Consider the following 12,446-nt stretch of genomic DNA (forward strand, 5'->3'; position numbering starts at 1 on the left):
GTCACTGAGTAGGGGTGGAAAGGGCACTTACTAGGGCCCAGGGAATCAGGCAGTGGAGAACAGGACAACAAGAGAACTCATCCTAGGGAAGCAGCAGAAGGTGACACCATGCATGAACCCAGGCTTTAAGACCTTGGCACATGCCCAGTTTTCCTACCAGACTTCATTTACAAAACACAAATTCAAAGATAAAATTATTTAGCATTTCAAGATGGTGACTGCAGATCATTAAACCCTACACGCAGGGCCCTTCTGAGTGAGGGCCTTATGTAACTACACTGGTCACCTGCTCTGAAGTCCTGCTCCTTATTAAGCTTCAACCCATTCCTGACACTTAGGAATGCAGGCTGTGTTGGCAGTCTTTCCAGTTTCTCAGGAAAAGGCAGAAATACAGATTTGTATGTGAAATTTGATTGTTAAATGTTGGCAACAAAAATTATTGTTGTTCTTTTACACAAACACTATGCAAAGCAAAAGAAACCCAACCATGTCTGTGGGCTTAACTGGTTCACAGGCTCAATAAGCTCTGTGAAACAGAGACTAAGAAGATCTTTTTCAGTAGTACTCCCATCATGTAATCCTGGCAAATATTAGGTATTTTTAAAATATTTGATTAAAAGAATGAACAATTTTTTTAAAAAAGGTAGAGAAACCAAATATTATTGTTAATAATAATGGCTACCAAAAATTAAGACCTACCATTTATTGAGTACATACTATGTGCCAGGGATGGCATTAGCACTATATACATTACCTCACTAAATCCTTACTAATAATGGATAACATCATATTCAGCTTACTATATGCCAGACACTGTTCTAAGTGCCTTATATAAATTAGCTTATTTAATCCTCACTATGACTCAGAGGGGTAGATACTATTGTGATTACCCCCATTTTACAAATTAAACAACTAAGACACAACGTGGTGGCTCACGCCTGTAATCCCAGCACTTTGGGAGGCTGATGTGGGCAGACCACTTGAGGTCAGGAGTTCTAGATCACCCTGGCCAACATGGTGAAACCCTGTCTCTACTATAAATATAAAAATTAGCGGGGCATGGTGGCACATGCCTGTAGTCCCAGCTACTCAAGAGGCTTGAACCTGGGAGGTGGAGGTTGCAGGGGTTGCAGTGAGCCAAAACTGCACCACTGCACTCCAGCCTGGGCAACAGAGCGAGACTCCGTCTAAAAAAAAAAAAGAAAGAAAAAGAAAAGTAACTGCTTAAAGTCACGGAACTAGTAAGTGGGAAATGCAGAGCTTTCACACAGAGTCCATGCTCTAAACCACTACCCTATTCTGTCACATTTATTATTCCCCTCCTTAAGGATGAGAAAACTAAGGTTTTGTAACTTGTTAAAGATTATTAAATGGCAGAGCCAAAAATTAAAAAAACTAACTGGGAAAATGAGCTTGTTTTGTTTTGCTTTGTTTTGCTGGGTTGCAGCTCATGCCTAACATAAGATGTTTTCAAAGCCACCAGATCCTACCACAAGAACAGTATTGGTAAAAACTGGTTGAGATAACAAAAACCAAGAGGACAGGAAACACACGTACACAGAGACACAGGAACATTCCTGAATGCCTCTTGGCCTCCTTGTGCCTACCTTGCCAGGGAATTGTTGTATGACCTGGGGAATATAGCTTATTCCTGATGGTTTCTTCTGTAGAGACACCACCACAAAAAGTTCAAACAGCTGCTGCTCCTGTAATTCAATAAGATCCCGCTCCAAGGTCTGGTAGTGAGGATTCCTCTTGGAAGACGGTTGCAGTTGTGCTAAGCGTTTATGGCGATCTGTAATGAAATCATGGAGCAATGTTTTTTTCTCTGTAGCCCTACCTTCCTTCCAGCATCCAGAGGTCATGACCCACATAGGATTAATCTTCACACAGTCACTGCTGAATGAATGTTGAATAACCAGCATCTGCCACATAGACATACCTGTTAGGGCTGTGACATACTAGGGGGAATAAGTGCAGACCCTCACAAGTGTGCAGGGGCCTCACTCCACTTCTGGCCAGCAGTGGGACTGACATTCCATGTCCCAACCAATACTTACGTATGTCCCAACAAATAATCTATGCTATCCCATCTTTCATGGCATCAAACCAGGACACATGGAAAATGTCACGAAAAAGCGCTAGACTGACAACAGATGCTACTGCTGGGAATGCCATGAAATCACAGGGTGCCAGGTGGCAGGGGGCAGGGGGCAGAGATCTGATAAAATAATTCAGTCCTAAGTACAGAAAGGGAGAGTTTGATAAATTAAAATAAAAATTATCCTCACATTGAAGAAACTGTCCAGTTCCCTTCCCTCCTTGCCACATATTACTAACAATGAATATATGCTTGTATCAGTAAATGGTGCTACACACAAGAGAAAAAAATTAAGTGGAAGAAGACATCCATTAGCTGACTTTCTCAAAAGAATAAAATTATGGAAGCATACTATTTAAACAGTCATAGCAATACCAATTAAAACTGGATAGCATCTATCCTCTATTCTCATTTATCTCTAAATTGTGAGCAATCTGGGGTGGTCCCCACTGAAGGAAACTGTGGACTTGCAGAAAAAATAGTCTACACGTCCCAGTGATTTGCTTATGTGTAATTCCGAGCCACTGATAGACTCAACCTCTAATTGTCTTTCCTTTCTTTTTGATATAATGCATTCTGTCCCAAAAGAAGTTATACTATAGATCAAAATATTAAGAGCATTTAAAAAAAATGCATCCTGGAATGGCTCCCCGGAATTATCCAGTACATTCAGTGCTCTAGTCAAAGCTTTACTTACCTCAAAGGGCTGAGTTCAAGTCAAGAAAATTTTAGGTCCTGTTTCTCAGTAGTAACAGCCCTAAATTAGTCATCTTTACACATCTAGGCTGAACCTGATGATTATTAAATTTCACCTTCAGTCAGGCTACAGAATCAAACACCTAAAGCAATTCAGGCCAGTGGAGGGAGCACAAGACTATTAATCATAAAATTAGGGTGTCAGATTAGGAACTGGAACTGCCCTGTACTCAGCTTTGACAATGCATGTCTTCTACTTTTTCCATGGCTTAGTATGACAGTCACTTAAATAGGAAGTAGATAACTTGCTGTGATAACTAGAAAGCATCATCGTTAGATGAAGGATGAAGGCACCATGAAGTGCTTGGACAAAGAGAGTCAGAAATGCATGGTGCATTCTATATTCTACTAGAAAGTAAACAGCACAATAATCTGGAATATAAATGCCTATAAATAACAAATAGATATTTCCTTTTTCAATGTCAGAGATATCAAAGTTACTTAAATAATTACACTTGAGTGGCTATAAAAAAACCAGACATTTGGCTGGGTGCGGTGGCTCATGCCTGTAATCCCAGCACTTTGGGAGGCCAAGGCAGGCAGATCAACGAGGTCAGGAGTTCGAGACCAGCTTGACCAATATGGTGAAACCCCATCTCTACTAAAAATACAAAAATTAGTTTGGCGTGGTGGCACATGCCTATAATCCCAGCTACTCAGGAGGCTGAGGCAGGAGAATTGCCTGAACCTGGGAGGCAGAGGTTGCAGTGAGCCGAGCTTGCGCCACTGCACTCCAGCCTGAGTGACAGAGGGAGACTCCGTCTCAAAAAAAAAAAAAAAAATCAGATATTTACTGCTCAGAGGATGATTCACACACTCTGTTTTGGCTGCCAGGAAACTACTGCATATATGTCTGGACATGCAGCTCTCTGCCGCTCCCCTAAGAATATTCCATCATAAGAACCATACTGTTTTGCCTCACTCCACTATGGGAGACTTTAAATGCTGTCAAACATCTGACAGTGTTTAATTCTGACTGTTTAATTCTCCAAACCTCAATAGGCTCTGAAAATAAGGAAATCATCTACAAAATGGAACTTCATGTGGGGAAAAACATGCTTAGTCACAAAGGTAGGTGCCACTCCACCTAACCCATGATCATCACAAGAACGGGAGCAGCCCCATTGACTCACTCACTCTTTGGCAGATACTCGGCATCACTTTCGTTTCCACTGGTTTCACCTGAAAAGAGAGAAGGAGTTTCCATTTGTATTGTCCAACAGTAGGAAGTACATGAGGATGAGAACAATGTAAACCCACAAACCTGGGGACTTGGAGTAGGGAATAATAAAGCTGCTGAGCCTTTCTCCAAACCACTTGGTTGTATCAAGTTGGGATAGTTACCAAAAGAGAGTAAAAAGCTCAAAGAGGAAACTCCTCTACTACATCTTCTTCCCACACCCTACTTCACTCCTCGGCTCCCCTCTCATCCCTAATTCTAGAAACTAATTGCATTTCAGACCAGTTTTAAGAAGTCTAGTTCAGAGTGGATTCTATTTCTATATCCACATAGTTGTTTGTATATTCCAAATAGAGTATCAAAGGCAAACATCAACAGGGCTAAACAAGAATCTAAACACCAACCAGACTATAAATTTAGAATAACAGGAAAACATGAGAACTAGGAGAGAGATATTACCAAGTCAGCCTACCTCTTCTATGGTGCCTCTAAGTGCCTCTAAACTACTTCTAGTCCATATGGATCTTTACTCCAAATTCTCATAGTACTCATACTGCTTTGAACTATTCTTACTTTCCCCAATCAGATTTTAAGTATTTTGGGGACAAGGGGCTATCTTGTTTTCCCAAGGGAGTGTTTTGTATAATTCTGAGAGCACAGGCAACACACACACACACACACACACACACACACACACACACAGCAGCTTTTAAAATAAATAAATGAAACATTTCTAGATTAAGTTTGAAAAGTTAAAGCAAAATAGAAATACAAAGAAAGGGAAAAAATAAGGCCTAGAAGTCATAAGTGAAATTTGATTATATAAACTTGTATCTAATTTAAAAATCAGTATTAAACTCAAAAAGTGAACGATAAACTGGGAAAATATTTGTAAACACATTGCAGACACAAGGATAAGTTTCTTAATATTCAAAGAACTGTTACAAATCAAGAAGAAAAAGCACAACAGAAAAAGGAATAAAGGGTGGGAATAGGCAATTCATAGAAAAAGATTTATAAGTTGTTGATAAACATGAAAACTGCCCAAATTCATAACGAAATAAATGTAAATTAAAACAATAAACAAGACATACATTTTCAACCATGATATTGCCATAAAAAGCTTTAATAAAGCATAGTATTTATTGATGAAGATTATGGGGAAAGAGGTATTTTCAAATGATGTTTGTAGAAACAAGCTGTTACAATCTGTGGGACAATTTGGCAGCAGTTATAAATTTTTTTTTTTTTTTTTTTGAGACAGGGTCTCACTCTGCTGCACAGGCTACAGTGCAGTGGCACAATCTTGGCTCACTGCAACCTCTGCCTCTCGGACTCAACTGATCCCCCCTACCTCAGCTTCCAGAGTAGGCTGGGACTACAGGCGTGTGCCACCACACCCAGCTAATTTTTTTTTTTTTTTTGAGACAGAGTCTCACTCTGTCGCCCAGGCTGGAGTGCAGTGGCACAATCTCGGCTCACTACAACCTCCACCTCCAGGGTTCAAGCAGTTCTCCTGCCTCAGCCTCCTGAGTAGCTGGGATTACAGGCGTGTGCCGCCACACTGGGCTAATTTTTGTATTTTTAGTAGAGACAGGGTTTCACCGTGTTGGTCAGGCTGGTCTTGAATTCCTGACCTCGTGATCTGCCCATCTTGGCCTCCCAAAGTGCTGGGATTATAGGCATGAGCCACCGCACCCAGCCACCCAGCTAATTTTTGTATTTTTTGTAGAGACGGGGTTTCGTCATGTTGCCCAGGCTAGTCTCAAACTCCTGGGGTCAAGTGATCCACCCGCCTCAGCCTCCCAAAGTGCTGGAGTTACAGGTGTGAGCCACCATGCCTGGCCAACATTTTAAATCCATATGTTCTTTGATTAAGCTCACTGCTAGGAACTTATTCTACAAAAATAGTCTTATATAGAAATATAAGTAAAAGATGCATTTGCAGCATTGTTTGAAGATTTTTATGTAGACACACACACTTTTAAATATCCACAGGTTAAATAAAAGGTTAGAAACAACTAAACTGTCTACTAGCTAAATAAAATTTTACATCTATGCAATGAAATACAGTACAGCTATGTGGATCTCTATGTGTTGATACTGAAAGAGCTCTGAAGTACATTAATTAAGCTTTTTAAAAAAGGAAGGCATACAAAGTCTGAATAGTGTAAGAGTATTTGTGTAGAAAATGTATTTGCGTGCACATGAAATTTTCTAGGTGTGCAAGGAGGAGGTTTGGAAAACTCTGGCTTTTCATTTTATAATAAGGAATAAGAGAACATTAAAATAAATGCTGCCTATTCTTAAGATAGGTGGGAAAGACACATAAGAGATGTTACAGAAAAAATGCTTATTTAAATATTGCATATTACATATGTTTTATAACTCAAAATTAACCACCATGACAAAAAGTATAGCGTGACTATAAAATATTATTCAGAGAAAGAAACAAACACTGTGAGCTCCTGGTCCTATCTATAGTCTTAGTACCAGGTATCTCTTAGAAACTTAGGAAGTGTTTGGAAAGAAAGAAAAGAGAGAAGAAAGGGAGAAAAGGCAATATAACTGGAAAAGCCCTTATAAAAGATCACTTAATTGGTTTAATATATTCACATCTATGGGTTTTGATGACGTGTATTCTAAGACAATGAATGAAGGTTAGTGGGATTATGAGCCAAGAGAAAAATCTACTGAGAATCCACAGGGATCGAAAAAGTACCAGATTGTCCTCTTTTAATATGAGACTTCAACACACAAAATTATAATGACAGAATTGAAGAAGGCTGATAAGTCATTTTGTAATACCTGAAAACTGAAAGTTAAGAAATATTTAGGGCCAGGTATGGTGGCTCATACCTATAATCCCAGCATTTTCGGAGGCCAAGGCAGAAGGATCGCTTGAGCCCAGGAATTCAAGACCAGCCTGGCAACATGGTGAGATTTTGTCTCTACGAAAAATTAAAAATTAGCCGGGTGTGGTGGGCATGAGCCTGTGGTCCCAGCTACTCAGGAGGCTCTGGTGGGAGGATCGCTTGAACCCAGGAGGTTGAGGCTGCAGTGAGCCATGTTTGCATCATTGCACCCCAGCCTGTGTGACAGAGTGAGACTCTGTCTTGAAAAAAAAAAAAAAACTGAAGAAATATTTAGGTTGGAATATATTCAGTAAACTCTAGCAGGGACTTCACAGTAGGTAAATATAATTATCTATTGTATTAGGCATTGTTGATATACAGACAAAAGCTTAAGGAGGAAAATGAAAATCTGAGAACTGTGATGACAAAGCCAGGAGATCCTCAGGCATGAGAGAAATTCCTCTGGTGCATTGGAGGAGTTGGTCACAGAGGCAGGTAAAGGTAAATGCTTATTTTATTTGAGCCACAAGTGAAGTGTTACAATGTAGAGGCTGCTCCTTTTTTCTTTACTTTTGTTTTGGACAGCAGAAGTTGGCTAGAAGTTGGAGGATTTTTTTTTTCTTTTCAACATTAAAACAGTTAAAACAAAATTTTGGCTCTTCAAAAACTTGTCTTAGAACCAAATTTACTACAATGTTCCTAATCCATAAGGCATAGACATACAAATAAATTAAGGGCTTGGTAATAACCTACTTAGAAATACCTGGGCACAGTGGCTCATGCCTGTAATCCCAGTACTTTGGGAGGCCGAGGCGGGTGGATCACGAGGTCAAGAGATTGAGACCATCCTGGCCAATGTGGTGAAACCTTGTCTCTTCTAAAAAAAATACAAAAATTAGCTGGGCATGGTGGCACACACCTGTAATCACAGCTACTCGGGAGGCTGAGGCAGGAGAATTGCTTAAACCCAGGAGGCAGAGGTTGCAGTGAGCCGAGATCGCACAACTGCACCCCAGCCTGGGCAACAGAGCAAGACTCCGTCTCAAAAAAAAAAAAAAAAAAAAAAAACCTGAAGAGAGTAGTTATGAATAGACTGCTGTTAATCTGAGAAAATGTTAATGTTTTACAAGCACTTGTCCTGGCCCCAGTGTATGATAATTTATGTGATTTGCAATGTGTAATTTATTTCCTTATCTGTAAAATAATGAAAATACTATCTGCCACGGAGTTATTTAGAAAATTAATAATAATGCATCAGAAAGGATGCAGCACAATACCTGGCACCAGTTTTCATTTTCTATGTCTAGTTTTAAATAACACACAAAAATACCTTTGACAATACCATTGTTGAAGATAAAAAAATACACAGAAAAGAGATGATTAAACTGCTAAAAATCAAGATTTATGAGAAAGTTAACCGTTGATGATAGAAAAAGATAAGCTACGTGGAGCCATGCTCCTTGATTCAAATCTATGCTTCCTCCTCTGTCTTAGCTTCTTTGTTTGTAAAATTATAATAGTTCCTACCTCCTAGTGTTGTCATACGTTATACATGAGATAAAATATGTAAAGAAACTATTACTTCATTCCATAAATGGTAGCTACTATTAATAACAATGACCAAAAGTATTTCTTCCCCAGAGAAGATTGAAACATGTTTTAGTAATTGCCTCTCAAATTATGAAAACTCACGTTAAAAACAGTGACCAGTTGATTTTAATCAGTACATAGCAGGAAAGAGACTTAAGATGTAACCCAGAAGATTTTATTTTCATATAGTAAGTTGTTAGAATATAAAATAGGTTTTTAAGGGTAATTAAGAAAATTCTGGCTGGGGGCCGGGCGCAGTGGCTCACGCCTGTAATCCCAGCACTTCGGGAGACTGAGGCGGGTGGATCACGAGGTCAGAAGATCGAGACCATCCTGGCTAACATGGTGAAACCCCGTCTCTACTAAAAATACAAAAAATTAGCCGGGTGTGGTGGTGGGCACCTGTAATCCCAGCTACTCGGGAGGCTGAGGCAGGAGAACGGCATGAACCCGGGAAGCGGAGCTTGCAGTGAGCCGAGATCGCACGACTGGACTCCAGCCTGGGTGACAGAGCAAGACTGTCTCAAAAGAAAAGAAAAGAAAAAGAAAAAGAAAAAAAAAAAGAAAATTCTGGCCAGGTATGGTGGCTCATGCCTGTAATCCTAGCACTCTGGGAGGCCCAGGCAGGTGGATCATTTGAGGTCAAGAGTTCAAGATCAGCCTGGCCAATATGGTGAAATCCCATCTCAACTAAAAATACAAAAAATTAGCTGGGTGTGGTGCCGTGCGCCTGTAATCCCAAGCTCCTCAGGAGAAAGAGGCAGGAGAATCACTTGAATCCAGAAGGCAGAGGTTGCAGTGAGCTGAAATTGCACCACTGCACTCCAGCCTGGGTGACAGAGTGAGACTCTGTATCAAAAAGAAAAAAAAAAAGAAAATTCTGTCTTTAGAAGTCTGCAAAAAGAAGAAACATTCTCCTCTGCTATGACTTAGCTGGTGTTTCTCACTAAGGAACTTATAAACAAAAACTGCTAAATTCTACATATTTGCCAGATGCATTAGTCCATTTTCACACTGCTGATAAAGACATACCCAAGGCTGGGCATGGTGGCTCATGTCTGTAATCCCAGCACTTTGAGAGGCTGAGCTGGTGGATCACCTGAGGTCAGGAGTTCGAGATCAGCCTGGCCAACATGATGAAACCCCGTCTCTACTACAAATACAAAAAATTAGCTGGGTGTGGTGGCAGGCGCTTGTAATCCCAGCTACTTGGGAGTCTGAGGCAGGAGAATCCCTTGAACCCAGGAGATAGAGGTTGCACTGAGCCGAGATCATGCCATTGCACTCCAGCCTCAGCAACAAGAGCAAAACTCCATCTCAAAAAAAAAGACATACCCGAGACTGGGAAGCAAAAGAGGCTGAACTCGACTTACAGTTCCATATGGCTAGGGAGGTCTCAGAATCATGGTGGGAGGCAAAAGGCACTTCTTACATGGTGGCAGCAAGAGAAAATCAGACGAAGCAAATGCAGAAACCCCTGATAAACCCATCAGTTCTCGTGAGACTTATTCACTCTCACGAGAATAGCATGGGAAAGACCGGCCCCCATGATTCAATTACTTCCCCCTGGGTCCCTCCCACAACATATGGGAATTCTGGGAGATATGATTCAAGTTGAGATTTTGGTAGGGACACAGCCAAACCATATCCCCAGACAACCAAGTTAAGAATCTTGCATAAGTTTTTAAGAAAGTTCTAATGATTTATTATGAATGCTGACAATTTCTTAATTAACAATGTAAGTTTTATCTAGGCATCTGAAGGATAAAACTTATTATTTTTTTTCTTTTTTGAGATGGAGTCTCACTCTGTCACCCAGGCTGGAGTGCAGTGGCGCGATCTCACCTCACTGCAACCTCTGCCTCCTGGGTTCAAGTGACTCTCCTGCCTCAGCCTCCTGAGTAGCTGGGATTATGGGCACACGCCACCACGCCTGGCTAATTTTTGTATTTTTAGTAGAGACAGGTTTCTCTATGTTGGTCAGGCTGGTCTCGAACTCCTGACCTTGTGATCTGCCTGCCTCAGCCTCCCAAGTGCTGGGATTACAGGCGTAAGCCACCACACCTGCCCAGGATAATACTTATTAAATGACTACAAGTTGAGTACCACATACCTTCAGTCAAAAAAAAAAAAACAGATAAATCAATATAAATTATCCAGTCTGAAGAACAGATTGAAAAATTTTAAAATATCCTCAGAGAAAAAAAAAGACTAATGTTTTCCTAGCTAGAACAAAAGAGTTTATACTGATAAATGATTATAAATCAAAGTAATAGTGATTCAATTTGTCTATGAAATTTAGTCTCAATGGTTTATGATTATTTTTTCATTTATTTATTTGTTCATCCAATAGTTATTACTTGGCACAGAATAAAATAAAATGGATTTGAGAAACAATCCCTTATCTTAAAGAAGTTTATGCTTAAGTGGGATAACAGGAAAGTAAACCAAATTTTTTTTTTTTTTTGAGATGGAGTCTTGCTCTGTCGTCCAGACTGGAGTGCAGTGGTGCGATTTCGGCTCACTGCAAGCTCGGCCTCCCGGGTTCACGCCATTCTCCTGCCTCAGCCTCCTGAGTAGCTGGGACTACAGGCGCCCGCCACCACACCTGGCTAATTTTTTGTATTTTTAGTAGAGACAGGGTTTCACCGTTTTAGCCAGGATGGTCTCGATCTCCTGACCTTGTGATCCACCCGCCTTGGCCTCCCAAAGTGCTGGGATTACAGGTGTGAGCCACCACGCCCGGCCCCAAAATTTTTAATACACATCAAACATTAAGTTATATGGTGATTCTCCTCTCATATCCTGACAGCTACAGGATAGCTGGAACGAAAAACAATTCTTACCTTTTGTCGGAGGTAATTCCTTTCCAGTGTAAGAATGTAACTTTACCTTCTTCTTCCCTCTTTTAGATTCAAATATGTCATCTATTTTCAATACAAGCTGAAAAAAGACCAGAAAAATACAAATTAAGACCAACACTCAAAAGTTTCACAGTTTGATGACATTAATCTATTAGGGATTCTTATTCAGAGAAAAGACCTATTTTATAAATAGAAACCTTTGCCTTTTTGAATTTTGGATTTAAAATGATGATCTTTAATTAGATGATATGTTGTTCTAATACCAAGTTCACATAACATGGGGAAGGAAAGCAGGAAAGGATATTGGATGAACCCAGCACAGGCTTTTAGATTCCTTGTCACTCCATGTCACAACATGCAGGAAATGTGGCTATTGCCCTTTGTGTAGTGATCAAGCCTTTACTATTAAACTCAAGTTTTCACTTGCCTGGAGTAGGAAGTGGAACACTCATTTATCTGAAAGGCAGGGTGAGGTATAGTTATTTCTGCTCCCAGAAATTCTTCCCAAGGAGCAGATAAACATACTTAGAAAGCTTTTGTCAAGGGAATATTCTAAGAGTACTAACATTATAATTTATTTTAGAAATATGTCATAAAATTAGGAGAGCCAAATATACTCAAATACAAAAACTATGTTTTTTCTTCCACTCATCAATCTATTTCTCAAGCAAGTAAAATCCAGACTATTTATTTTTAAATTGTTATATAATTGCTTCTCTCCATTTCATAAGTATTACTCATTAGAAATTTTTCTTTGCTACTGGGAGAGATGTGTGTTGTGTGTAAGAGAAACAGACAGGAGACACACACAGAATGCTGTAAAAAAGAGGAAAGATTCGGAGCTGATCAACAGGTACTTTTAAAAGGAGGAATTGATCAGTTTTTCTATAAATACTTTTCTTTTTTTCTTAAAATTCCAAGCTTTTCTTAAGTATTAGTCCTGATTTAACATACTTAATGCCTAGAATTACAATTGTTAGGAACATTATATATGATAACAACCAATAAAGTTGCCCGAGAAAAACGCTCTTGTATTCTCTTTTGTCCTTGTTTCTCTAGCCATCCTGACAATCGACAGGCAGTGAATCAGTCCAGTGCAA

General features: G+C 39.8%; 1 protein-coding gene across 2 annotated transcripts in view; it reads right to left on the minus strand.

The window, feature by feature from the left end:
- DENND2C (DENN domain containing 2C) overlaps window positions 1-12,446 on the minus strand; it is an 85,338-nt gene that overhangs the window by 22,294 nt on the left and 50,598 nt on the right. For both annotated transcript variants that reach the window (XM_009428709.4, XM_009428704.4), the window contains exons 6-8: window positions 11,329-11,425; window positions 3,995-4,039; window positions 1,608-1,795 (exon numbers count right to left, since the gene is read on the minus strand). In XM_009428709.4, coding sequence (XP_009426984.3) covers window positions 1,608-1,795; window positions 3,995-4,039; window positions 11,329-11,425 — 330 coding nt within the window. The remainder of the gene's footprint in view (window positions 1-1,607; window positions 1,796-3,994; window positions 4,040-11,328; window positions 11,426-12,446) is intronic.

Source organism: Pan troglodytes, chromosome 1 (genome assembly GCF_028858775.2).
Source record: "Pan troglodytes isolate AG18354 chromosome 1, NHGRI_mPanTro3-v2.0_pri, whole genome shotgun sequence".
Lineage (NCBI taxonomy): Eukaryota > Metazoa > Chordata > Mammalia > Primates > Hominidae > Pan > Pan troglodytes.